The sequence below is a fragment of the Strigops habroptila genome, chromosome 2 (genome assembly GCF_004027225.2).
Source record: "Strigops habroptila isolate Jane chromosome 2, bStrHab1.2.pri, whole genome shotgun sequence".
Taxonomy (NCBI): Eukaryota; Metazoa; Chordata; class Aves; order Psittaciformes; family Psittacidae; genus Strigops; species Strigops habroptila.
Genome location: NC_044278.2, coordinates 33,649,762 through 33,676,998, shown reverse-complemented (window position 1 = coordinate 33,676,998; position 27,237 = coordinate 33,649,762). Strand labels below are relative to the sequence as shown.

The following is a 27,237-nucleotide window of genomic DNA, read 5'->3' as shown; positions in this document are numbered from 1 at the left end:
GAACAATTATTAGGAAAGCATTCATTTTCACTGCTCAACACAATGTAGACATTAAAAATGCCTCATGTGCAGGAGGGGGAATTCAGCATTGTTTGTCCTGGGCCTGTTGAATTGGTGTGCATGCGCACTGGGCTGTGCACCAGATCCTAGGGGCCAGATCCTGAAAACTGGGTAGTTGCTCACCGATTTCAGCTAGCAAAAGTGCCTAAGCCCCTGTAGCACTCACATCCTGATAGTCAAAAAACAGCAGCTTACAGACTGACCCTGTGTAGCACTTGCTCACTCACTTTTCCACTGTGCAGGGTTAGGCCCCTTCTGAGCAGGCTTGTGTTGGAGAGAGCTAGCTGGAGCAGTCCAAACCAGACCCACAGAATGAGCTAGCAGTTAAGCAGCATGGACAAGCAGGTCTGTGTGCCCTTCTTCGCTTACTAATGCAGGCTACCCATAAGTAACTATCTGTGGCTCATTTATCGCATCAGGCTCCCCCACACAACCTAGGATGGAGGGGCTTGTTCCTTCTGCAAAGACTGTATGTCAGGGAAATCTTCTTCGTGAATCAGTCTCCTTCACGACTTACCCCATGGTGTAGAGGCAAAAGGATTTTGCCTCTACAAAAAGGCAAAAGGTTCCTACTCACAGATATTTGTGTTGATCTCTTGAGTCAACAGGACCCTTGATCTTGGGGGTGATGGTTGAAGCTGAGGGGTCATACTTTCATTTACTTGCATTTGCTCAAACTCTCTAGTCATTAAAACAGAAGTTCAGCCTGTTTACAGCTTCATATGTCACTGCTGTTTACTGATCTCGCAAATGCATCTTTGTGCTGACACAACTGTTGTTTGATATAAAGGGTCTTTCCCCAGGAGCTGGTGGAGGAGGAAGGTGAATGCTGGATCACAGCCATTAGAGAGATGAAAAGTGCCTACGATGCAAAGGCTTTCTTTTTTTTTTTCTTTTCTTCTTAATTAAAGTCAAACCTTGATGCTGGTCACTGAGCAGAAAATCTAACCTAGTGGGTGGGCAGTCAACCCTGCCAGACTCACCACATCCACTCTGTGGGGGTACCTGGAGTGTTACCAGAGCTTGTCCAAATCCTTTATACACACTCAGCCAAATTTTGCAGAGGCTTCATATTTTTCGCAGAGTGAATAATGAGGATGCACCAATCTACTGACTGTGTGGGGTTGCTTACGCAGAAAAGCACTGCAGCTTTGGAAACGGAAGACCACACCATCACAATCTGTTTTCTATTGGCGGCGTGCACCTTCTTCCATTACCTCTCAACATCAGGTGATGCTGCAGACAAAAGCTGATCTGCCTCAAAGCAGGCAGAATATCCTGCCTCGGTGCCAGGTGGTTACAGAGCAGGTAGGGGATTTCTTTTTCTTGCACTTACAAATTCAAGACATAGAGACGTCAGAAGCATCTCACATGAGGTTGTTAGGGAAAGAAGCAGCACTGCTATTATTGCCTATAAAAAACAGCTTTCAGCCCAGAAGAACAAGGAAGACGAGGCAATTATGGTTTTGGCACAGTTAGCACTGGCTGAGGGCATTTTCAGTCAAGCCAGGACAGACAGTGTGCTGTTTCTTTCCAAGGCAGTTGAGACAACTGTACACGTTACAGGAATCCCTTCTCCCTTTCCAAAATACAGCTGTGAAACAGCGTGCGTAAACACTAAGCAGCTGCTGGGGGCCATCCGCGAGAACCTGCAGGGTGACTTTTAGATGGACAGGATGCAGTTGTCTTAAACTATTTTGGACCTGGAGCACACCAATTATCCTGGCTCCAGAGCAAATGAAACACTTGACAGCTGTGAGGGCTTTCAAGGATAATCAACTGCATGGCCAGGGAGCCACTGGGAGATGAAGCTGAGCCATTTGGGAACCCTGGGAGCAACCCTTCCCCTTAGGCTGCCCCCAGAGCCAGGAAGGATGGAGGATGGGACACAAGGCAAGCCTGGCTTGCTCCTGCCTGGACATCCGGAGCTGGGGTCCCTCCTGGCTCAGGCACGTACCCTGTATGCCTACCCAAAGACCTCTAGTGTCAAGAGATCCAACAGTGGAAAGCAAGAGACCAGGACTTTTCCTGGGAGAAGGAGCTGGCAAGGTATATAAACCTTCCCACACCTGGCCTTGGCAAGAGCTAAATGGAGCCTGCAGAGACGGCAGGCAGCAAGGGAAGGGTCAAGGCTTTCCTTGTGTGCCTGATTCCATCCCTCCTCAGTCTTTCCCATCTGGCAGGGGGATGGCTGGTACCCATGGCTTGAGAAGCAGTGGGTCTGCAGTGCCAGTTCAGTATTGCTGTTTCCTATCACTATGTTTCCACCATCCCTCTTTCCCCAGGAGTGCTTGGCGGCTCCCTGCTCCGGCATATTCCTCGCTGTGTATCCAGCAGGAGTCTCCAGCTTTCTCATACTCCTCCAGTGACAAAAACTTGCTGCCATTACTCCAGGCTAGGACCCCCCCTTTTTTGCCTTAGGTTTATTAGGAGGACTGTTTTATGACTCGCTGTATTTTTGCTGTGTCCACTAATGGCTTTTATGTAAAACGATTTACCAGTGAGTCTGTAAAGGCCAGCAGCCTACGCGAGTGGTATTTCTGCAAAGTTTCCCTGTCCTTTCCAGTGACATTTGCCGGGGCAGCACAAAACTGCTGGTCCCTCTGTGTCAGGACATGATGATATGACCGTGCAGTTGGCAAGGACATATCCTCTGAGAGTTCATTCCAAATGGAAATGTGAACTGTCAAAATATGGACATCCTCCATACAAAGGGCATCTGCACTTATCTCCTCGTGGTTCACCCTCTGTCCTGGGCCACAGCAGTCTGCTAGGGGTAGGTAATGCCAGGTGCTGGGTGCATTGCTTGCATGTGCAGCTCAAGGTGATTTAGAGGGGATTCCTCCTCCAGATGCACACATGCATTATCCACATGTGGTAGGCCTCAGAGTGAAGCCCTGGGTGAAGAGAGCCGATGGTGATTCTGGCTGCTGCTTTCAGCTGGAGCAGCCTGTCCTGCAGAGACCAATGGGTTCTTGTGGGTCCTTGACTCATTTCTCAGGAAAAGGTGCACCTCTGTCACCACAAATAGCCCCTCTCCTCTCTAATTGTCTCTCTGCTCAGGAGCCTGTGACACTTCCCAGTCTGCAGTGCCAGTTCAGTATTGCTGTTTCCTATCACTATGTTTCCATCATCCAAGCTCCAGTGATAACCTCCTTCAATTCACCTTCAGGCATTCCCACATTTTCCTCATGATGCAGTGAGCAATCAGACCCCAAGTCCCAAGCTCTTCAAGGGTGATGAGCCACATATCCCCACTCTGCTCTCAAATAATGCTGGGCAAACAGTTTGCCATTAGCAATGTGTTCAACAGAAATTGTCTGTCTGTTTTTGAGGCTGTACACAGAGTCTTGGGAGTTTGTTATCACTGAAAATTCCTCAGTGAATTGTTTCAGTGACCGGCACTGTATTGCCTGCTGAACTCTACTGCCGTTCATGCCTTTAATACTCATTGCTCATTCTGTGGGTTTGGTCTTGGCATTTTTTTCTAACCCTTGATTCCCGAACCAATACTTCCTTCTCATAAAGGCTCCTGCATGAGTACATTCTCTCTAAATGCTCATGTGGCTGCTGTGTTATTTAACAAGCCTCCTGTTTATGAAAAAGAGAGAGAAAAAAAGAGAGATTCTGAAAACAGAGGAGTCTGTTGTAGGCTCCTTCATAATACCTTTCTGTCTTGTGAAGATGTGGTAATAGATGTTCTTACCACAGCCCCATCCTACTCACGGTGATGAGTGTTGCTCTGTCCCGTTCGTTGTCCATGCTACACTGGAAGCTTCTGTTTATCCATTTCAATGTGTGTTCTGTAAGACAGCTTATTTCGCTTCCCAAAAGCATCAGAAGCACCTTCTAGGACTACCAGAGAAGGCACATATGCCTTTATGGCTCAGCACTTTAATTTCAAAGGTGAAAAATTTACTTTTTGATTGAGGAAAGTATTTATCAATATCGCTAATAGGTTAAAGCCTTAAATCCCAGGTTAGACTGCATTTTATATGACAAACCACCAGAATAATTTCATGCTGTCAAAACTATGAAGATGAAAATATATTGACTTTCTTATCTAGTATCTCTTATTGTCAATAACAAATGAGTCTATGGAAAGGTTTGGCCATAACATTGTTTTTTATTGACACACAGTGAAACAAGAAAATGCCTCCAGAGGCCTTCCAGATGGTACACTCTATTACCACCAGTTCTCTCAGTCCCAGACCACTACCCCTGGCGGGATGTCCCATCTGCAGCTACAGGGCAGTGCACAGGCACGTCCACACACAGAGCAGCCAGAAGGGGTTTTGCACTGGAAATCAATACCCATTTTGTTCTCCTTCTTCAAGCTCTTCCTCTTTCTATTATGAATGACAGAATTTAGAGGCTTTCAGCTCTAAAACCCATGCTGACATAAGTGACTTACCAAAGTAGGATCAGCTGACTGGAAGAATCCATACCACAGAGCTCAGCTCCTATGCAGGCAGCTAGGTGACCAGAAGCTTCTGGCGAGTTCAGTTCCCAGCTTTCTCACTCTTGCTTGCAGTAAGAATTGCTGTCTAACTAGATCTCCTTCCAATCTGACCCTCTATGTTTCATGCATCTAGCAGTGTTATTCTTTAAAATAAATACCTATAGAATATGATCTTGCTATATTCACATAATGATAAAACCTTCTACAAAGGCATGTCTTTAAACAAAGACACCAGTCTATCTTAACCAGCAAGATTAGTAGTTGCAGATCTAATTGTAAGGGTTTTCTCCCAGTATGTACTACAAGACCAAGGAACCATTTGCCAAACAGAAAAGCATAAATTGAGCAGCGGAAGAAAAGCTATGTCACTGAACTTCTGAGAGGTGATGTCTATTGACAGAAAATAAACAGTTTGAGCCAACCTAGAAACTGATCTAGAACATGCAACATGAAGACTTTTTGAAGATAACACGTCCTGCTGAATACGAGGACAAAGCTTTGAGCTCTCCAGTTATATCAGCTGTGTAACAAGAGGAGTAGTTCTAGCTGAATTATGAACATCTGGTTTCCTGTTTGAGGCGTCACAATCAATATTCTCCAGTAGCACAAATTGCTTACTCCACCCCAAACTTAAAGCTCTTCTTCTGAAATAATCGCTGAAAAACCATCTGGGTTTCAGTTGTCTTGTCAGTATCTATCTTGTGAGAGATATTTTCAGGATGTTCACGAACAACTCCATCCAAAAAATTCTTCCATGTTTCTTGTCATCCGTGATCACATATATTTAGATGCCATATGCCCTGTATTTGCTTCTCTGGAAACTCAGGTTTGGTTTGCACCAAGAATTGCAGGTAAGAAATTTGCCTTGTATGTATTACTGTTCATAGGCTCTCTTGCTGGGGCTGAAGCATAACATGTGTGTACACATTTGAAAATAGATTGCCTTGGTGTCCCACTCACAAACTGTGAGCCAACCCACCTCCCTGATTCCTTCTTCATTGGAGTCATTTCATCAGCTGGGGCTTATGAAGCAAGAATTTTGCTAACCCTTTGAGCTCTGAAATATTATTTATTGTTTTCCCCTTCACCATAGCTTACATGCAGAACCAGTGTGCAAGAATGCATGATGCATGATTCAATGCCATGCAGAAATTCTATTAAGCTTCTCGTGTTTGGCACCGATAGTAACCTTTGTCTGGTCTGTGACTGGAGAAAGCCAGCTCCTGAGCGTGTAAAATGCATTTGACCTTACTTTCAAACACCCACGTGCCTGCTCAAAAAGCCAGAGAACTCATTAAATTCATGGTCCAGAAACTAGTGTTTTGTTCTCTATCCCTGCTCCGTCTGAATTTGAACATGTCAGAGATGTAGCTCCTCTGTAACATAAGAGGAGGGATTACAGTTTTCCTGACATTGGAGGGGGGGTTACAACAATGCAGCTCACGTAGGAGGGGACAGATTACAGTGCATCCGACATAGTAGCAATTATAGGAAATGTATTTACAGGAATGGATGGAAAACAAATTTAATATGGTGTTCCAGAGGAGGACAATAAAGGTGTGTTGCAACAGTCCTTCCCCCCATGTGGAAAGCCATATTTCTCACTTGTCCATCAGCACAAACAATATCTGTGCTGTATGGCAGGAAATATCAGACGCAAATATCACATTAATCTCTAAGGAAGGATACCTGTTTTCGTAACTTGCACATTCACTAAGGTCTCTTAGTAGTGGCTCAGACAATAGGTGGATATATCAGGTTGTCCCCATGGAATAACTGTACCAGCGGCACCGTGCTGCAAACGCAACTTTTATTTTGTTTCTGTTTTCTTTCAGAGCAAGCAAAGTGGGGAAGGGGGAGGGGAGAAGCTCCTGATTTTTCAGTATGCAGTAGATAAACGCCATTAATACCCTCTTCATACCCCCTTGCTTAGCAGAGGTATAGGCAGGCATAAGCAGCTGAAGCAATTACTTGAGACACTGGGAAAGCAATAGCCTTTCCATTTTAAACTGCAGTGAGAGCCTGGTGGATCTCAGGCACTAATGCATCGATACAGAGGAAAGGTGAGGGGTGCCCTCGTTAATTTTGTCCCTGGGGAAGGATGTGTAGCTTTCTGCATGAATCACTCACAATTGAGGGGAAGGGAGCAGAGGTTGGAGCAAGGGGACATCAAAACTGCCCGTGTGGGTCACTGTTTCCAGCACAGCCATCAACAAAGAACATACGTGTGCAATGAATTCCATTGTCTCAGGCTACTTCCTGTTGGGCACGCGTCCACGTCGCCCACAGCTGCACCACCAGGGCACCTCTGCTTCCTTTGGCACTTCTGTAAAAAGCAATAGGACGCTGGTGAAGGTCAGGCCAAAAGGAACGAGGCTGAATTACCTTCCCACCCTCACAGCTTGTCCCCCCATCCAGGCATGGGGGCGGACATCCAGTCCCCAGTGAGACCATCTGCACTGGCCGGAGAATAACCAGCAGGTCTTGCCCGGGTGGGAACACCTCATGGCAACCCCAGCAGACGTAAAGCCAAGGGCAATAGCCTTCTGTCTTCTGGCCTGCCTGCAGGAAGGTTCCCGAATCTGGGGGTGCCCTGGGGCTGTGAAGCCCCTAGACATGGACAGTGGGTTGACTGAGTGTCCCAGCTCTTGCTTGACAGCTGAGCACTCATGCAGGACTCATAGACTCTCCAGTTCCTCCCTGTCCCAGCACAGCTTTTTCACACAACCAGCCTTCCTACAGTAGTGTCAGTGGGCTTCCTTCCTTCACCATTGCAAGGGGTTTCCAGTGCTGTTTCCCTGCTGCTGACTGCTGCTTGTTTCCATCTCGCCCTGTCCGTAGCCTCTTCGGTCTCAGACCCTTTGCATCCTTCTCAGCTTCCACCTCTGTCTGAGGCCCTGGGAGGACCGAGAGCTTCAAATTACAGCTGTACATACAGCTGTACATACTGCTCCCTCCTGAGCAGGGAGGATGCTGAGCCAGACAAGAGGAAGGATCATTTCAGATGAACGAAGCCCCCTGTCACATGGACACGTCCTCCTCCCACCTCTGCTCTTATATTTGAAGTCTACCTACCATTTATTTTTTGCTTTGGAGCTGGCAGCTTGACTGATCTTACGCTTCTAAACTTCCCTGTCAGGTGTGGCCTAAAAACCCCAAACAAGAAAACAATTCATGGGCTGCTACTGTGTGTAGGATGTTCCAGGGAGCAGTGAGAAGTCATACACAACGCCAGCAACTGCTGGCGAAGAGTCGCAAAGCCTTGGAGCACCAGAAAGCTAGCTGCGGCTGTTTGACCTGCCTCTGTGTCCACACTCCAGCTGGAACAGGGAGGGCTAACATTAAATTACAAGTATTAATCTTATAGATAGTCCAGCCTGATGTGAAAAATCACATATAAGAGCTGCCTAAACTGTACTAAACCCAGTATGTACGTAGCTCTATTTATACCAGCTGCAAGATTAACATTAATCACTTAATTGCAGTGTGAAGGGTGGCCTTGCAGTTAAAGCACTTGGCTGGGGTTCAGGACACAGAAATGTATTTCACTGCTCTGCCACAGGCTTGCCACATCACCACCATGGGCAAAACACTTCATCTTGCAGTTTTTTGCCCTCCCAGTAGTAAAGTAGCTATAGTAAGTGGGGGAAATTACATCTTTTCCTTATCTGTTGTCCATTTTGTCTGTGAAGATCACACACTCTCAGTGGGAAAGTGCCATTTCAAAGTGTTGGTCTATAAGCATCTGAACTCTATGTGGCTCTGACCCAGGCATGTGCCTACCTGGCTAATCCTGATGCCAGTAGCAATAGTAGCTTAACATGGATATACTCAAATCCAGAGGCTCTTGGAGCCCTCTTTAGTCAAAGCCTTTCAGCAGAATACGTGCTTTACCTTGCAGGACACCTTGCAGATGGATGTTTTAAGAGATGTTGAGCAATTGCAGCCTCCAAGTAAACTCAGCAGAAACTGTGGATGCTTACTCTCTGACAATCAGCCCACATACTATAAAATTACTTTTAGCTACATTTAAATGGGCACGGTTAGATTACAGGCGTGTATTTGCTTTTACTCCTATCACCACCTTTGGTCATTAAGCTTAAACAACTGAAAAAAAGCCCTACCTCAAAAGACATTATTCAGTGTTAGTTGTTTAGCTTCTGGCTTTTATCTATCCCGGGCAATGGAAATACCCGGTCCCACTTATCTTTTTACATAATCTTTTCATGCGTTTGTTGCCAGTTGTCAGTCAGGTTCACATGCCCCAGCACAGTGGAGCACTATCAGAGTGACAAACACGGAAGGGAAATGATTACAATAAAAGAAAGACGCTCTCAAGGGCATAGACCACCTTGTTTGTTCTGTGTTTGTACTTCCCTTAATACAAACAAAACCCCCAGTCAGAGGCTTGGTATTAACGGTAGCTTTTGTAGCACATTGTATTTAGGAAAGTAAAGAACGCTAACATGCCTGGTGGTGACCCTTCATAAAGCTACTTTATAGCCCTAAATGAATGCTGAAGAGAAGGTCTTTGTACCTTTACTCTGCAAGACAAGCTCAATGTATTATGTCAGTGAAATGTCATCGCCACATTAATTATGAAATGTCATAAACGTTAACGACAAAAGATCATTGTTGTGATCATAATTATGTAACTCTGATGCAATGTTATGACCAAAGACATTCCAGTGGTCTGAAATGTATTTCTAGATACCACTGTGGTGCCTCAGTAAGGATATGCTAACCTTCACGTATTCTTGCCAAAATTGCAGTGGCAGCCTGGATTTTTTCAAATTCAAAGACACTTTGAAGTCACATTGGAAATAGTCATGCATCATTTTTTTCAAGATAATGCTTTTGTCTTTAAAATAAGCCTACAAGTATTTTACTTGATTATCTCATCTTTAAATGTCACTCTATTTTTTGGAACATGACATCTTCCTTTTTACTTTTTTCTAGGCCAGAGTCTGACTTGGTGTGACCAGGAACATCTCTATTGACTTCAGCAAGGTTTTGCTCAACTAAACTGTGTAAATGATGGGACGCTGAAAATAGTCCAACAAATCTAATTTTCAAAATAATTACACTGGCGTTTTCTGGGGAAAAGTAAACCCAAACTACAGCTATACTGCAAGTAATACCCCAGCAAACCTATCATAGCAAACCAGGCTGACTACAGCTGCAGAGGGTGAAATGGGTAGAAAGGAATGCTTCTGTTTCTCGGGTTTGTGTTCTTTTTGCCAAGTGAAGAAAGTTGCTATTGTTGTTAGTTTGTTTTGAAACTGATTGAAAATGCTGAGTGAAATGACTCAAGATTGAATTGCTGGAAATATCTGCACGAGGAATTCTGTAAGGCAGCAGTCTTCATGCATATTCTCATCTGTTGACCACGCCACCCTTAGGGAGGGAGCACAGGACTGCCGCAATGGGAAAACTTAGCTGTGGTGTCCTCCCAGTTTCTCCCTCTTCCTAGAGAAATCAAAGGAACATCCTCGTGAAGGTGCTTTGGAAAGTGCCTCTCCACTTTCCTCACTTTTCTACCCTCCTGAGGTACAAGCCCGCTCTGTCATTGTGCCTCTCCTAACCATGGGTGTTTCTCTGAGGAGATTCCTTGTTCAGGATATCCAAAACACCAGAGGGCAGCAGATGTGTTAAAGCAGAAATTGCAAAGCCGTTCTGTTGGGTGCTTCCCAACAGAAGCACCTCTATTGATGATAAACCGTGATTGCGTAAGAGGTTTGTAATGCCCTGGCAGTATCAATTCATAGTGAAACTGGTAGAAAACCGATGTAATTATGACACTACCAAAACTGTGTAATAGCTACTTCTGAGCAGCACTGCTGGAAGCTGTTATGACCCACATGTACGAAAGTGGAAGAGAAATACCAAAAGGTTGCTGAGAATAATAGACAGAGCAGGTCTTTAATTTAACTCTCATAAATCATATAATAGTGTTATAACTCTTAAAACCTCTTGAAAACTATGCAGTGGATGAGCTCCCTCCTCCACTGCAGCAGCTGTACATACCCCACCCTCTGGACTAAAGATTGCAGGTCGTATGTAAGTAACTTCCACACGTAGCTACACTTGCCAGCTTTTCTTGCCTCTTCCATCTAATGCATGTAATTGAAATCAGGATGGCGGGTTCTCCTCAGTGTAGCCCTCTGGTGAGGTCTTACACTCTTCAGACAGTGCCATGGCACAGGCATCCACCTCTCCTTAGGATGAAAAAGTCATGAAGTGTTAAAGAGAGCACCAAGTCCAGTCCTCTTCCTTCCATTTGGGAAGAAAGAAATTCCAAGTCCTTTAAAAAGAAATAAAAATGTTATGCTCCTAGCTGAGGCTGGCTGCCTTGAGAGTTCTTTCTAAAAGGACCAGTTCTGTTTGCCATTCTAAAACACTTAATCAATTTCGAATGAAAACAGCAACTATAATTAAAGGGAGGAAAATCCCACCACAGCAGAGGAACCATTATTAAGGTAATTCTTTCCTTTATAACTCCTGGGGCACTGTTCACATACTGTTGCTACTGTATGTGCTGTTTGTGCGTCACCTCCTCTTCATGAGCTCCACGGAGAATATACTGTTAGCTTAATAATAACAATAATAATAATAATGTCAGCTTTTCGTGCAAATTATTCAAGGCACTGTGTAAGCGAGCACTAATTGAATGTTACAATAGCCCGGGCTGGCTGCGTGCTGTTACCTCGCTTCCAGCAGTACATAAGCACAATGACAGCAGGTGTTTTGTGCGATGGTCAAGATAAACAAAGTTTGGGGGTTAGTTTTAGGAGTTATTTCTCCATGTTTCTATGACAAAGAGCCTGCAAAGTGGCCTCCTGAAGGGCTGGCACCCACGTTATGGCAGGTAACACAAGCAAAATCGTTTGTTAGGTAAGAGACGCAGAGGAAGTCTTGCTTGCTTCACTGGAATGTCCCGACAGATCTCTCTCAGGCGTGCTGATGACACACAGCTCATGTACCATGTAATTTGATTTATACAGAGTTTTCCTCATCCCTTCTTTAGAATAAATCTTTAAAAACTGACCAAAATCTCCCGCTCCTCCCATGTGGGTCCCTCTTGAGCCCTTCAGAAGTCATTCAGGCACCACTGAATGACCATGAAGGAGACCACCAACTGCAGGTGAAAACAAGCATACCGATTGCTTTGAAGTCTTCAGTGTGAAGCAGAGCTCTGCCTTTTCCACCCAAGGCATTGCCTTATTTCAAGCAGTCTGGAAAATCCCATCCACATGGTGCCTCTGGACAGAAGAGGAAGGTCACCACCCAGTGCACCACTGGCCATGATGGCCAGGCGAGGGGTTCAGGCTAAGAGACATGGTCTCCCAGCCAGAAGCCCAACTGCTGGCTGGAGAATTGCTTGTCTGAAAAAAGCCTAGACTGGCTCTCATAAACTTGAGTAACAGATGTGGCAGGCATCATTCAAGGCTTATTTTCGAGGCTAAACTGGAATTTGAGACCAAATGTACACACATCCTGCTCACTTGCTGTGCGAAGGCTGAAGACCTATGTGTTAGAACTCAATGCACCTGCCGCTCCACATTTGACCTTGAGCGGAACCTCCTGGGCACTTCCAGGGTGCTGAGGTTCAATCCCAAACAGCCTCCCCCGTCAGGAGTCACCTTGCCAAAAAGGTGACTTCTCAAACCTCACTTCCAGGCTGACCAGAGATAATAGCACCGCAGGTGTATTCAGAACATGTAACTTGCACAAGTACCACGGCACTGGATATATATACATATACATATATATGTATGTGCTCTTTACTATTACTTCCCTTCCAGCCTGTGACCAGCCGGTGGACCCAGAGGTTTGCTATCCCCGGGCCGCGTCGGCCTCATTTTGTGTGCCAGAGGGGACGGTCAGCACCAGGCCCCCCAGCAGCTCCCGTCCATCGCGGCCGCGCAACCCCGGGAGCGGAAGCCGGTGCTGCGCGGGGGAAGGCGGGTCAGTACCCGCGCCGGGCACTGGTGCAAAGGGGGGGCAGCCACGGCCCTGCCTGTACTTTGGGATTAGGAAAACACGTTCCGCGCCGGGTTGCAGCCACATTTTCCCTACCGCCACCGGGACAGCCGCCGTCGGTGGACCCATACCCGGCGGGCTCCGCCGCCCGGCGACGGCTGCCGCGGTGGCTGGGATGGTGCTGGCGGGTCCCGGCACGGCCGCCGGCAGGGCCGGGGGGGTCACTACGGGCTGTCCCCCCTCACGCGGGGCAGCGCGGCGGCGCGCGAACCCTGCTGGGACCCCCGCGCGGCGCGGCCACGAGCCGGTTAACGGCTGATGGCGACTGGGGCGCGCCGGCAGGGGGCGACCCCGCCGGGAGACGGGTCGCGTCACGTGACAGCGGAGAGGCGCGCCCCCCCCCCCCCCCCGCCCTTCCCTCCGCCCTGACGTCACCGCCCCTCCGTCTCCCGAGCGACGGCTCCATCAGCGCGCGCGTCAGCGCGCGCCGTTCCCTGGCAACGGCCCGGTGCCTCGCTCCCCTTCAGCCTCGCGCCCGAGCGCGCGTCTCTCTGGCGTCAAAGTGACGTCAATGGGCCCCGTCTCGGCTTTCGGGCGGTGGGCGGGGGGAAAAGAGGCGGGAGGGAGGGAAGGAGGGAGGGAGGGAGGGAGGGAGGGGCGGGGTGTGCGTGGAGGGGGGGGCCGGGACATCCCGCGTGCTCCCGCCTGCCCCCCGGCGCACGCACACACACACAGACACACACAGACACACACACACCATCAGTCACTCAGTCAGTCAGTCACTCTGAGTCACGCACACACCCCACCGCGGCGGCGGCGGCAGCGGCACAGACTGGCGACAGCAGCCGCAGACAGCGCCCGCCCGCCCGCCCGCCCGGCAGGTACGGCGGCTCGACGACCGCTCCGACGGCCGAGCATGAGGGAGTGAGAGAGCGCGCGGGGCCGGCGCTGCCGCGGTGCTCGGACGGGGCGGCCGCGGGGGTAAGCGGGGAGGAGCCCGCCGGGTCCGGAGGGGAGGGGACGGTGAGGGGAGGCGGGGGGTGTTCGTTGCCCGGCGCCGGTCCAGTCTGACGGGGGTGCGCCCTGTGCCCGTGTCCCCGTGCAGGTGCGAGCGCCCGCGTGCAGCGCGGATGGTGCCCCCCTAGGAGCGGCGCGCGCGCTGCCCGCCACCCCGAGCCATGGTGATCATGTCAGAGTACGGCTCGGTGCCCGCCGCCGGACAGGGCCAGCAGCGGCCTCTGCGAGTCGGCTTCTACGACATCGAGAGGACCCTGGGGAAAGGCAACTTCGCGGTGGTCAAACTGGCCAGGCACCGAGTGACCAAAACGCAGGTGGGTGCGGAGCACACTGCGGGGTGGCTGTGCGGGGGTTTGCGGCTCGCCCGGCGGGGCTGCTTCCGACAGCACCGCGAGAGAAAAGCTGGAGCTGGGGATGAGGAGAGCGGCGGTGAGCTCGGCGAGGTCCGGCGGGCTTAACGTGCCTCGGGGCTGCGCGCCGGTGGGACGGGGCTCTGCGCGGGAGCTTCACGTTTTCCCGGTGTGTCCAACAGAGCCCACCTCAAATTAAAACTGAGCAAGGATATATGAAATCCCAAATTCCATAGAATCACAGAACGGTTTGGGTTGGAAGGGACCTTAAAGATCATTTAGTTCCAGCCTCTGTGCCATAGGCAGGGACACCTTCCACTAGATCAGGTTGCTCGAAGCCCCATCCAACCTGGCCTTGAATTACTGAGTGTTTTGGTAGTTTTGTTGAATTACTCCGTCCTAGTTTACTAAAAAGTCCGACAAATTAAAGACCTTCTGAAGACTTTAGACGGGTTGATTTTTTTCATTCAATGTGCGTGCTTGAAGAACAAAGAACTTGCAGAAATAATTTATTAACGGGCATGCAACCGTTTATATGTTTCTGGTGTATGTCAAAATCCTATCAGTCACTCTGGTAGAGAATAGTCTGTTGTGGGAATCTGTTTTTCACTGGCATGGGGTGGATTAAAAGATTTACGGAATCCTGTCCAGTGCTAATTTCAGCAGTTCTGTTCACTACCTTATGTGTAATCCTTTGACGTAGAAAAGAAAAATGAAAACGCTCTGTGTCGTGAATTCTGGGCACTTCTGGAAAACAGAATCAGCTTTGTCAAGTCTCTACTTTAAAAGCTACTTTGCTTGGATTGTGTGAGTTGTGTGTGTGCGCAGGGTTTTGGTTTGGGTTGTTTTTTCTAGAGATCTTAACTTTAAGAGTACCTGTTTTGTAATACCCGGGGTTGTTTTATTTTATTCTTTTATTAAATCTGCAGGTTGCAATAAAAATAATAGACAAAACCAGGTTAGACCCAAGCAATCTGGAGAAGATTTATAGAGAAGTTCAGATAATGAAGCTTTTGAATCATCCCCACATTATCAAGCTTTATCAGGTAAGAGGGCAGCTTTGAAGTGCAGCACGCAGATGAGATACGCCTGTGCTCTTCTCTTGCACATGATTTTGCGTCGAATGTTTGCAGAGAGGATGCCTATTGAAATACTTTTTGGAAAACACTTAAAATAAATTGATTTTTTCTTTTAAAGTCATTCATCATTGTTTGAACAAGATTCTGGTGCATTAGGCAGCCTTTTGGCAAAATGCAGTGTAAAATTTGCAATTTTAGACTAGGCTGAAGTTTGTTTCAGATTGAGGAGCTGATTGTCTGAACTTCTGTGATTATAACTTGCTTTTCCAAACCCTTCTGCTTTTCCAGTCTAGATGACTGGAACTTCTTATGTGCTTTTGATAAGAAGAAGACTTAAACTCCTGTAGGATAGCAGAAAAGAAAGCACAAAAGTTGAGTTTGCATGAGTGGAAGGGATTTAAAATCAGCGACAATGAAACCAAATCAATCTAAGTAGAAATCTAATCTAAGAATTAGAATTCTAATCTAAGTAGAAAAGAAAAAGTCAGTGAATGTTGGTATCTTAGAAGACATCAAAAAATGACCTGTTTGGTTATTCTGTTCCAGTCTGTGTAGTTTTGAAAATGAATTTTAAGTATCTTTCCCCTTGTAGAGTGTCACAACATGAATTCTGGATTAAATTTGTTCAGTTTCTGTTCTGATGGGCATGTTTGCCAGTGAGAAGAAATTAATGTGTGGTGCACACATTGTCCAGTGAGCAAGGACTGCTTTGCGAATTCAGAATATTCAGTCTAATTAGCATTTGGTGTAAGTTCCTCTTAATCACCTTAAATAAACAGTGCCATGTGGATTTAAGAAGATCATAGAATCATAATATGGTTTGGGTTGGAAGGGACCTTTAAAGGTCATCTAGTCCACCCTCCCTGCAGTGAGCAGGGAAGAGGTATCACAGTCAGTCTGGACCTGTCTAGAAGGGCAGAGGGGAGAGAGGAATAGACGGGTGAAGCAGCAGGTCTGAAAGTCTGTGTGCAGTAGCAAACACTATTATCAGCTGCAATCTTACCGTTTGTTTTGTTAGCTTTAAAAAAAAAAGAAAGAAAGAAAAAAACGTGTAATTAACGTGTAAGGCTGAAGAGCCAGTAAGGCAGGTGCTTAGGCAAGGCATTATTTTTAAAGACTTTGACACACATGAAGTGCTTGATATTTATAGTATTAACCATCATAACAAAAATGATTCCGTGTTAGCACCTGACGTCATTGTTGCCCATAGGGCAGGACAGGATATACAGAAGCATTCTAACAGTATGGTTGATTTCATTTCAGTGGAATGATGTGGGTGAAAATACTATTTTGAAGCTTTTAGAAAAGCAGGTTAAATTCCAACTAGTTGAACCACTTCACTTGATGGAGCAAATGACGTTGGTAGTGGACCACAATTTCTTTTCAGTGAAGTTTTCTTTTCTTTGTTGTTGTAACTGGTGCTTTACCTGTTTGGTGGAGACTGAGAAGCAGGGATGGAATTAGATGACATACCAATGTAGGGTGTGTGTTCTTGTATTATTTCATCATTGTTTTAGTTTCAGCACTGCGTCTCAATTTCATCCAGCTGGCAACTTTCCCAGAACACTTTCCTTCAGTTTTTTAAACTGGGAACCTCTCTTCCTTTGCTCCCTGTTTGTTTATTTTTGTTTTATGTCTGTGTGTACTTGTAGTGAGGGGAGGACAAGAGTCTTAGAAAAAGGTTACATGTTAGGAGCCTGGAAATTACAGCCTTTGAAGTAGTATTGATGCTTTTTTGATTGTTAACCTGTTGTGAGCCTTCTCCTTCCAAAGCAAAATATCTGCTCCTTGAGTGTCCAATTCTAGAGAAACGTTGTTATTTTAAAATCTGAAATGCAACATTTGAAAGATGTGCCATGGTAACTGAAGATGAATTTGGAAACGCTCAGCATTTCTCATTCATTGTTTGGTTTTTAGGTCTTTGCTTTTTTTCCTCTGAAGGAAAAAAAAAATCAAAGGAAATTGCTACTAGATTGGTAGGTGTAGGCTGAGCTAGATATTGACAGTTGTTGATGTGCATCAAGGACTGCTGCTACAGAAACAGCAACCTATTGTCACTTGCATGGGAGGCTTGCCATGTCCTTGGCCAACACCAAATGGGAGCAGGGTATTTGATACTACTTCTTGATTTGTCCAAGTTGCAGCAGTCTCCCCTGACCTGAGTAGCTGCAAGCCTTGAAACAAAGATGACTTTATATAAACTTTAAGTGGTTTTGCATGTTCAAAATATGTCAAAGGAATTGTAAAACTGTGAATGCATATTTTAACAAAAAGAAAAAGCATTCAAGGAAGTGTATGAAATTATCGAAATGCTCATCAGTTACCTTATGGAAATTAGGTGGCATGGTAATGGTGAGAACAATGGCATGGGAAGCCATTGTATATTGTAGACACATAAGCATTGATTTGTTATCTTTTTCATTACCAGTTTGCTTGGAAAGAACACTGTGGTGCAAAATTAGATGCCTTTATTGCCAGCTGCTGTGGCAGATAAATAATTGAACTCGTAGGTTTGAGAATACACTTGGAAAAAAGAATGAAACTACAGGGGTCTGCGGTTTTTCTAAGCATGTCTTCTTGTGTCTTCACAGGTTATGGAGACAAAGGATATGCTTTACATTGTTACTGAGTTTGCAAAGAATGGAGAAATGTTTGGTAAGTCCTCATTGCCAGAGCTAAGAGTTCTTTAGATTTAGAAACCATGGCTTTATTGTTGTCATTCCGGAGTAATACCTGCATTCTGATTAAAAATCCAGGGTTGGTGTTGTCAGCTGTCAAACTGCGAGCGCAGCACCTGCAGGGTTGTGAAATTTTTCCGCCAAGTGTTTCTAAATCCCGTGCCTCTTACATTTTGTCTTGCAGATCATCTGACCTCCAATGGGCACTTAAGTGAAAGCGAAGCACGGAAGAAGTTCTGGCAGATTCTTTCAGCGGTGGAATATTGTCACAGCCACCACATAGTGCACAGGGATCTCAAAACAGAAAACCTTCTGCTAGATGCTAACATGAATATCAAGTTAGCAGGTAATAAGAAATATGCGGTTACTCTATAAACAACATTAGGCATGTAGTCAAATTCAGTCTCCCTAGGGTGATCCTATAAATGTGTTTATGGTAACTGAAAATAAAACAAAAGTTACTGGTATTTCCCTGAACATAGCCTCTGGACAAAAGAGAACAGCATAAATGAATAGGCAGAGAAGAAAACAATACAGCTGCTCCCATATCTGCATTTTCTGCTACTTCTGAAATGATTAGCATGCAGTTGAGTGATGCCTTACCCCAGATTTTTAACTTCATTTCAGACTTTGGCTTTGGAAACTTCTACAAGTCAGGAGAGCCCCTCTCCACGTGGTGTGGGAGCCCACCTTATGCAGCTCCAGAAGTTTTTGAAGGCAAAGAATATGAAGGACCTCACCTTGATATATGGGTAAGCTTGATATTCCTTAGAAATCGCATTTCACAGTTTGTGAGGTCTGTGGGCTTTCAAGATAATTGCTTCTGCTGGAGTCACTCACATGCTGTGCTGTTTCCTGTTGACAGAGCCTTGGAGTGGTGCTCTATGTCCTTGTCTGTGGTTCTCTGCCTTTTGATGGACCCAATTTACCAACGCTGAGGCAAAGAGTGCTGGAGGGGCGGTTCCGCATCCCTTACTTCATGTCTGAAGGTGCTTTTTTCAGATCCTTAATGTTAACAAAGAGGCTACAAGTAAGGGAATAGCTGTCCTGTTCCTTCCTGGGGCAGTGACAGGTGGGACTGGTTTTGCAGCTGGCAGTCACTTTGTCTTTATATGTCTGGTGATTTCTGTAGGGCAGCCCTTATAGTTGAGAGGCTGGTTGCACGCGTTTTCTTTTCTGGGATCTGCTTTATGGTGCATCTAAAAGGCTGTAGTTTCCTTTCTTAGGTTATCTCTATGATTATAAAAATACTTGACACCCTAGCTGGAGAAATAATCACTAACAAAAGAGAGAAAACAGGATTTTAATGAGACTAGCCTGCAATGCTGAGATGGGTGTAGTTCTTCTAAGATACTTTAGCTGTGCAGAAGGGGCATATTTCAGTGTGGCTATGCTGTCAAGGAGAGCAGAAAGAGTGGGACTTAGCACTATTTCTTGAGCCCTCCAACAGTCTGGTGAGAAAAAGGAACTGAAGTGTGTTATCACCTCTCTCTGATTCGGATTTGAAAACAAGTGAATGTGCCTCTGTCTTCAAGTGAAGGGTATCTTTTGAAGTCTGATCTTTATCAGTCGTAGTCATGAATGGCTTTGACTTCCTGGTTATAAACAAATAAGCAGTATACAGGGTCCAGAAAGTTGTATGTGATGGTGTTCTGCACTAAATTCTGACGTATTTTGAGTGGATGTAACGTTGTAAAACCTGCATCCACTCAAAACTACCTTTCCTGCAAGGCGCAAGGTCACCTGGAACCTGCCGGTGTCTAATACAGCTTCACTTCCTGTAGTGACGTGTTGCTTTTGTGAAATGTGTGTGGATGTCTCTAGCGCTGTTTTGAATATCTGGTAGTCAGGTCAGGCATCAGCTGCTCAGAATCCTTTAATTCTCATTTTCATAGACATCATACACTGTTGTTGGGAAGGTTTCTTAGCAGTGACCTTGGGCTGTGCTGTTTTTTTTTACCCCTTGCTCATGAGTTTGTCTTTGTCATCCAGACTGTGAAACACTAATCCGACGGATGTTGGTCGTGGACCCAACCAAGCGAATAACCATTTCCCAAATAAAGCAGCACAAGTGGATGCAAGCTGACCCATCTCTTCAACAGCAGCAGTCTTTGTCCTTTTCCATGCAAAACTACAACTCTAACCTGGGTGACTACAATGAGCAGGTCCTTGGGATCATGCAAACGCTTGGCATTGACAGGCAGAGGACTGTTGAGGTGAGAGGGCTTGCCCCTTACGTATATCTTCATTGACTACCAGAATGCCAATGGTGCAGTCATATGTACGTCATTCAGTGATGAGCCTTGATCCAGTGTCACAGTGCAGTAGAATCCTCACTGCCCTTACGGCTTTTTACTTACTTTTGTAGGACACTGTTATGAGGCCTTAGTGATGAGTTTTGGCTGCTTATATCCTGAGTTACCTGTAACTCAAGGGTCCTTTCAATGTCTTCTAGTCTCTGCAAAACAGCAGCTACAACCATTTTGCTGCAATTTATTACCTGCTTTTGGAGCGCCTGAAGGAGTATCGAAGCAGCCAGCTATCAAGTCGTCCGGCAACTGGCCGTCAGCAAAGGCCAAGGAGCTCCGAAATCAGCAATGTTGAGGTAAGGAAGGGCATTACCTTTTGGGAAGCTGTGTCTGTTGGCTCTCTTTTTTTTCCTGCCCCTTGCTGTGGGAAAACACAAAATGGCAACTCTCAGGCTTCTGAAAACCAATTCTGAATATTGGTGCCCTCTCACAGGGCACAGCCTACTGTTCTTCAGCAGGAGGTTGATGGAATACTAATAGCCTGTTTCCTAAAAAGTGGCTGTGGGTCATGATCCAAAGAATAGTCTGCCTTTAGTGCAGGTCAATATGAGCCAGAAGATGAGGCTTCTCATGGAAATTTGCCCTCTTCGGCATGGAGATTGGTTACACTTCTTTGTTACATGCCCCATAGGATCCTCAGAAGTACTTCATGAGTCAGTTTGTGCATTTTTTCTAACATTCCCACCCCCTTTAAAGTGTGCTTTGGGTGCCTTTTCAAATTAAATTTGAATTCCAGTTAAATTGCCTAACTTAGGAGAAGTTTTGTGTCTGTTTTGGCATGGAAAGACTAGCTTTGTTAATTTTCATAGAAAGTATGTGGAGAAATCTTGCACAGAACGTGGCTCTGGAATTCCTTGAGCCTCCGGTATCTGAAAAGTCATGTGGAACTGCGGTGTATGTGATGGCTTCTGTGCCTCGCTCTCTCTCCAGATGCCTCAGGACAGTCTCACTAGTGAAACCCTACGATCATCTCTGCTTTACCAGCAACCTCAGAGCCTGATTCAGCCATCCTTGCAGGCAGAAATGGACTGTGACATGAGCAATCCATTGCAGGTTTGTGTTCTCAGCTAAACTGTATGTTAGTTTTTTTTCATTGTTGTGCCAATCCAAAACAACAGGGGTTGTGACTCTGTTGTTCTCTCCCTCCAGTCTTTTGTTTGACGTTTGGGCACGGTGTCATGGTAGCCTTTCAAACAATACACCCACTGAAGACACGCCACAGGGCTATGAAGTGTATTAAAAGGTAGTGCAGAAATAAGTGAAACACCCTTCGTGTGATGTGACATGTTTTGCAGCCTGTGTTCTTCCCTGTGGATCCCAACTTCAATGGGCTCTTCCGGAACCGCTCCATCTCCCCCAACAGCCTGCTGGAGACCACCATTAGTGAAGAAGTGAGGCAAGAGAAGGAGCTGGAAGATGAAATTAAGGCATATGACCACCCTGTCCACATCCCCAGCAACACCAGCAGAAGGCACACGCTGGCTGAAGTGACCACTCGTTTCTATCAGCATGTCCCTCCATGTAAGTAAGTCTGGGAAAGACAGAGGGTGTCCATAGTTAGAGGAGAAGGACAGAGAGGGAGTGCCCCAGTGGGCAAATGCCTGGGGAGTATGTGCTCATTTTACCTTGACTGGGATAGGAAAGCCCAGAAAAGAGGTCTGTGCTCTCTCCTCCCCAGTTCTGACTTCCTATGAATAAGCATGGCCCTGAAGGAAGAGAAATTGCACTGTTGTATTTCAGCTAGATCACTTTAGAGGAGAGCATTCTCACAAGCAGGACATAACCCTTCTCTGCCTGCTTCTGCTGTTGTACCAGGGAAAAGTGGGGGCACCTGAATTAAAAAAAAAAGCCATCACTATCTGTATTTGGTACATCCAGACCCTATGAACTAAACACACAAGCAAAACTGTTCACAAAACAGTAATTCTGTGTTAGAGCTAAGGAAACAGTCTAGGCCTGATCCAGCATAGCCTGGTGGTTACTGGCGGAGTCCTGCCAACTGGATGAGAGCCCAAACTGAGGTTATTGGCTGATGACCCCTTGCTGGAGTCAAGCCCTGTGACAGCACGAGTTGCTGGACACCTCTCCAGCTTGCAGTTGCTTATTAGTGCCAGTGTAGGTGGGCAGAAGTCTCTGATGTTATGTTTGTTCCTTCCCATGCTCATGTTGGGAATGCTCTTTCTCTCCTTCCTTCCCCTCCGTAGGTATAGTCATATCCTCTTCTGCAAGCCCCACAGAGGGAACTAGTTCAGACAGCTGCCTTACTTCATCTTCAAATGACAGCTCAGTGGCCCTGAGCAGCTGTTTGGCAGGTCAGGCAATGACGGGGAGCCCAGCCACAGCTAGGATGACGTCGCCCTTCCTAGCTTCCCAGTCTGATGCTCCGGTGTTACAAGCCCAGGGCTGCATGGGAGGTGCTTCTCTCCTGCCTGTCAGCTTCCAAGAAGGAAGGCGAGCATCTGATACCTCATTAACTCAAGGTAATGTCTTCCTTGGTTTATTGCTGGGGAATTTCACCCTTCCAACAGCCACTAGAACAGGGTAGCATGCAGGGATAGTTGCTTGCCTGTGTTAGTGTTACACTGGGGCCAGCCACCTGGCTATTCTGCCTCTTGTATTCAGGGTCCCCGAGGGAGGGTTGTATGCCCTGAGGAAGATGCCTAGATGAGAGGTTCTCAGATAACCGATTCAGCATGCCCATGAGGTATTTCTGCTGCCATGAGTGGGATGGCAGGCTCTGCCTTCCTCCTAAAATACAGGGTACACAACGTCGTGATTTCTGTCAGGTTTCTCCTTCGCTGTGCATATGCCCATGTACACAAGGGTGCAGCTGTCCCAAACCCTGTTCCATTGCATAAATCTTGCTCTGACCATCAGGCAGAGGGTGAACGTGATCTGAAGAGTCACGGTCTCTTGTAGCGCGGTTCGCACGCAAATGAAGGCAGCTGCCCAGAAAGGCTGATCTGTAAAGTAGGCTCCTAGGCAAATGCTAAGGAGGATTAAAGTGCATTTCTTTTCCTCGTGTCCCACAGGCTTGAAGGCTTTTAGGCAGCAGCTGCGGAAGAACGCTCGAGCCAAGGGGTTTCTCGGCTTGAATAAAATCAAAGGCTTTGCTCGGCAGGTGTGTCAGTCCTCCTCATCTCGGGCAGCAAGGAGTGCCATGAGCCCTTTCCAACACACGCAGCCGAACACCTGCATGTACAGCAGCAGCGGGAGCAGCAGAGAGGGAAGAAGCCTCCTAGAGGAGGTGCTACAGCAGCAGAGGTGAGAAGCTGGCCGGAGGAGTTTTGCTGTTTTCATTGGGTTTACTTTGGTTAGGGGCAAGCAAGGAGGAGTAAACACAGCAAAAGAGGTTGGAGAGTTTGGTCACTGGGGATTCCTATCCTCCATCTTTGCTGTGTGGCAGCAGATAAACTGCTTGGCTTCCTTTGTGGCTTCCTGCATTGGCATATATAACACAGGACGTGCAGCTCCACTTAAAAATCTCAACGTCCAAGCATTTCGAGGTCGCTGAATTGAGAAGCAGTTTGGTACTGTGGGGGAAAACATGACTTCTCCCCATTGCAAGCTGTGTTTTTCTTTGTTAGTTTTGGGAATGATTTCTTTCCTTCTCTGCCTCCTCCTGTAATTTTCCCATGACAAGGAAGTGAGACCTTGTAATTTGGAAAAGTTACAGCCCACAAAGGAGGCACAATTCCAGTGGCCTCAAATGTCATGTGTAGTGGCACCTCTTCATTCCCATAGAAGCAAGATGGAAAATTGAGTTTCCGGTTTATCTGCACATGTTGTCTCTAGAACATCTATTATTAGCAGGCCATGTGGCGACTAGATAACTTTCTGGTGATAGTTGCCCTCTCCAATGAGGAGAAAAGCCAGGTGAAAACATGTTGCCCTGGCATGGTCGGCTTGCTTTAATTGTGCTGGCTGGGTAAGGAGAGGTTTGATAGAGAGAAGGAAGCAAAGGGGAAAGTTATGGTCAGGGTTGGGGGTGAGGAAGGAGGAAGAAAAGCATTAAACCATGCTAGCAATGCAAATTAACCTCTTCCACCCTTGGATTTTGTTCAGAATGCTCCAGCTCCAGCATCACCAGCTACTCCAGACAGCTTGTCCCCAGACTTCTCAGACAGCTGCAACAAATGGCGTCCCCTCCTCTGATAGCGTAGGTACCTGCAAAGCATCCAATTCTCTTCTGTTGTCAGAGCTACAAAGAGAGAACTCATTTGAGCTGGCCTTTGGCAACAGCCAACTGCTCCAACCTCATTTCTTTGGTGTCAGCGTGTCACCGGTGTCCTCAGCAGCTCACCTTTTAGACACGCACCTGTACATCAGCAGCAACGTTTCTCCAGTTGGCACCACCTTCTCTCAGCAGCAGAGTTTCTCTGCGCAGTCTCCAAGCTATGATGCTGTCACTCTGCAGCACGGGGATTGCGAGATGGAGGACCTGACTTCCAACCAGCTAGGGAAGTTCGTCCTGGTCAAATGAGAGCCCTGGCTGCTGCAGCTCACACTGCTCTTGTTGTGAAGAACTTCCACCAGTGTTCCACGGCGCATGTGGCTCCGTGGCTGGCTGGTGTCATGTGGATGAGTGACTCTCAGAAGCAATAAATTTTGAAGTATGTGAAGAGGCTGTCTGGCTCAGAAAGCTGGCAACTTTATAGAACTGAAACAAGCAATATGTATGTCTTTTTGCTTCTACTACTCTTGCACTGAACAAATATGAATAGAAACTGAGTTTTTTTAAAGGAAAAATAATGGTGGGGAGGATGGGTGGGGCATTTGTGGGGACAGGGAGGGATGTGGTTGGGGAAGAACTCTTCGGTACTGTACTTAAGTCAGACCAATACAGCTCTGCTGTTATGCAAGATTAGCAGCTGTCAGTAGTGGTGACACAGCAGGGAGAGGCTTTTCAAAGAAGGGACCAGAGCCTCCCTTTTTCACAATATTCATTTATGGGTTTGTGAAGATGATTACCTCTTTTAAAGAAAATAAACAGAAAAACAGTGGCATGCAGCATTATGCATTCATAGAAGACAAAAATGGAAGCATTGCCATTTGTTGGGTGGTTTTTTTCCCCTCCTGTTAACACTCATTTTATTTAAAGGAACCAACATCCCCATTCCACACCTCCCAGATACACATACTTTAAATGAAAACTGTGAACTTCTTGCTTGATGCATCAGCTGGAAAAGCTTAAAAAGCCCTTCTAATTAGTACAGAAGCAAGTAATCTGCTGAAAATGTATCCCTTGATACCAGGATCCAAATTGCATAATGTCTGGTGTTTTGCAGGGATGTTTGTTTGGGGGTGGGGAGGGTGTGTGTGTATATACACATATACACATATGCATATATTTTGTCAGTCTGAATAATCTCTAGGAATCTTTTTATAAATGCTAAGTTTATTCATATTCTTGCAGAGCACTGAGGAGGAAGCGTTAGTACCGGTGGGGTGATGGGAAGGGTTTTCTTTTTGGAAAGCCCTCCTGGAGGTTGCCTACCAAGTAGCCTGAGGGGTATTTCTTAGTGCTGCACATGGTTATTTCCGCTGCTAATTGTGTTTTTATGCATTTCATTATCAGGGTCCAAACAGAACTGACTCTTGGGGAAATGTGCAATATTGAGGTTATAATTATATACTGACAAAGACAAAAGGAATAGGCTAGAACAGAATTCTACTCTAACGGAGTACAGCTATTTCTGAGCAAAACTGTATTAAAAGTGAGTAACACAGCACAATCTTTGGGTGTTTGGTTTTGGTTGGTTTGTTTTTGGCATATTAGCAAACTGAGGTTTTGGATTAGATAGGTGGTGGTTTTTTTCGTATGGTTTTTAATGCTGTATATGTATATAAATAGGAAGCAGAAAACTGTATAACACTAGTTATTTTTTATATTTTGTAATATGCTTACATTGTGTTTCTGGTATAAACCCCACTCCCCTTCCAAGGCAGAGCATGGCTTCTGTCGGTATCCACAGAAGCTCTATGTATAACGGGGAGAAGAGCCTGTGTTCCTACAGAAATGAGGTGGGTAGAGTGTGCAAACTTTGGAAGCAGATGAGCAAACAGCCACCCAGCTTGGCTGGAAGCTGCCAGCCAAATGTCAGGAGATAGCTGCATTCTGTCTGAACGCTTAAAGGACCCATCTCCCTAAGTGTGACACGGGGTGCCTTCAAGTTACCTTGGCTTTGTGCAACCTGCAGTATTACACATTTGCAAGTCATACAATACCTGTTTTTTGTTTGGTTTGTTCTGTTTTTTGTTTTTTTAAAAAGAAAAAAGCCAAAGATCGACCAGGTTAATTGGTGGGAGTAGGAAGGCTTGAAGATGTCATGTGTCTCTGTCTGTGGCTCTCCATAAACAACTTCTTTATCTGTGTATTGTATCTGTGTGTCTGTACTGGTGCATCTCCAGCTTGCCACTGCTGCTACATGGTCTGGAAGCTTCAAAGTGAGAGAAAATTGCTTGAGTTAGATTTCTGTTAATGAGTGGTGCCTTGCAGCAGAGAAAACACCAAAGTCTCATGCTCATTTTTAGTGTGGTTTAAAAAAACAGAAAAAAATAACCCAACCCAAAAACCAGATTGCGTGGAGATGGCTGGAGAGGAGGGCAAGAAGAAGCCAGCTCATCACAAAGCAGCCACTTTGCCTTCGGTTTTGTAAGGGGTAGCACACATACTTCAAGCGCAGAATTTCCTCTTCGCTGTTTTGTTTAACGCCATGAATCAAAAGGCCACAGATTCTTTTGTTTCCTGTCCTGAGCAATGACAAGCACTTTACTTTCATAGTATTTTTTTTGTTTTTTCTTTTCCAATTGCTGTAGAACCTCTTTGGAATTATTGCTGGAGCAGAAAGAGGTCATTTTAAAAAGTTTGGGTTTTCTTTGTAGATACCTTGACAGTGCTGCAGACTGCAATCCAATAGGGTATTTAAAGACACTACGTGATTGGTTTTATTGAGATGTATAGTTTATTTTTTATCATGACTGAACAATCATTTCTTATGTTAAAATGAGAGGTGTACACCAAAATGATTAGTCGATGTGTTTTATTTAATATTTAAATAAAAAAGGTTTTAAAATTGTTGTCCTGCATATGTTTCACCTGATACATGTGTATATGACTTGCATAGTTAAGGCTTGTTGTAAAGCCTAATTCCATAGGACACTACTGACACTTTCTATTACTCACTAAATGAAGAGGAATGGCGGGCTCACAAATCTGATAATGGGATATTGAGCCTTTCTCTGGTAGGCAATCTGTCTGAATCTAACCCAAGTCTGTAGTAATTGGGTTATAAAATC

The 27,237-nt window shown here is 45.9% G+C and overlaps 2 protein-coding genes across 4 annotated transcripts in view; both read left to right on the top strand.

Annotated features, from left to right (window-relative positions):
* The window catches only part of HSF2BP (heat shock transcription factor 2 binding protein), a 116,474-nt gene extending 105,616 nt beyond the window's left edge, over window positions 1-10,858 (top strand). The window contains exon 8 of the mRNA XM_030475733.1: window positions 9,482-10,858. Within this exon, the coding sequence (XP_030331593.1) occupies window positions 9,482-9,522 (41 nt within the window). The 3' untranslated portion in view covers window positions 9,523-10,858. The remainder of the gene's footprint in view (window positions 1-9,481) is intronic.
* Window positions 10,859-13,190: 2,332 nt separating this feature from the next.
* SIK1 (salt inducible kinase 1) lies at window positions 13,191-27,019 on the top strand. 3 transcript variants are annotated; one of them, XR_003989947.1, is made up of 14 exons: window positions 13,191-13,486; window positions 13,611-13,836; window positions 14,802-14,918; window positions 17,543-17,606; window positions 17,814-17,975; window positions 18,257-18,381; window positions 18,495-18,618; window positions 19,622-19,845; window positions 20,085-20,234; window positions 20,869-20,991; window positions 21,234-21,463; window positions 22,143-22,418; window positions 22,971-23,202; window positions 24,004-27,019. XR_003989947.1 is itself a non-coding variant. In XM_030475729.1 (14 exons), the coding sequence occupies exons 2-14, from the start codon at window positions 13,684-13,686 to the stop codon at window positions 24,419-24,421; spliced, it is 2,394 nt and encodes a 797-aa protein (XP_030331589.1). In that variant the 5' UTR covers window positions 13,191-13,486; window positions 13,611-13,683; the 3' UTR covers window positions 24,422-27,018. The 3 variants fall into 3 exon arrangements, 2 of the variants coding, with proteins under 2 accessions (XP_030331589.1, XP_030331590.1); XM_030475729.1 differs by having other exon boundaries at window positions 21,234-21,459; window positions 24,004-27,018; XM_030475730.1 differs by having other exon boundaries at window positions 13,191-13,386; window positions 21,234-21,459; window positions 24,004-26,320.
* Window positions 27,020-27,237: the final 218 nt, after the last annotated feature.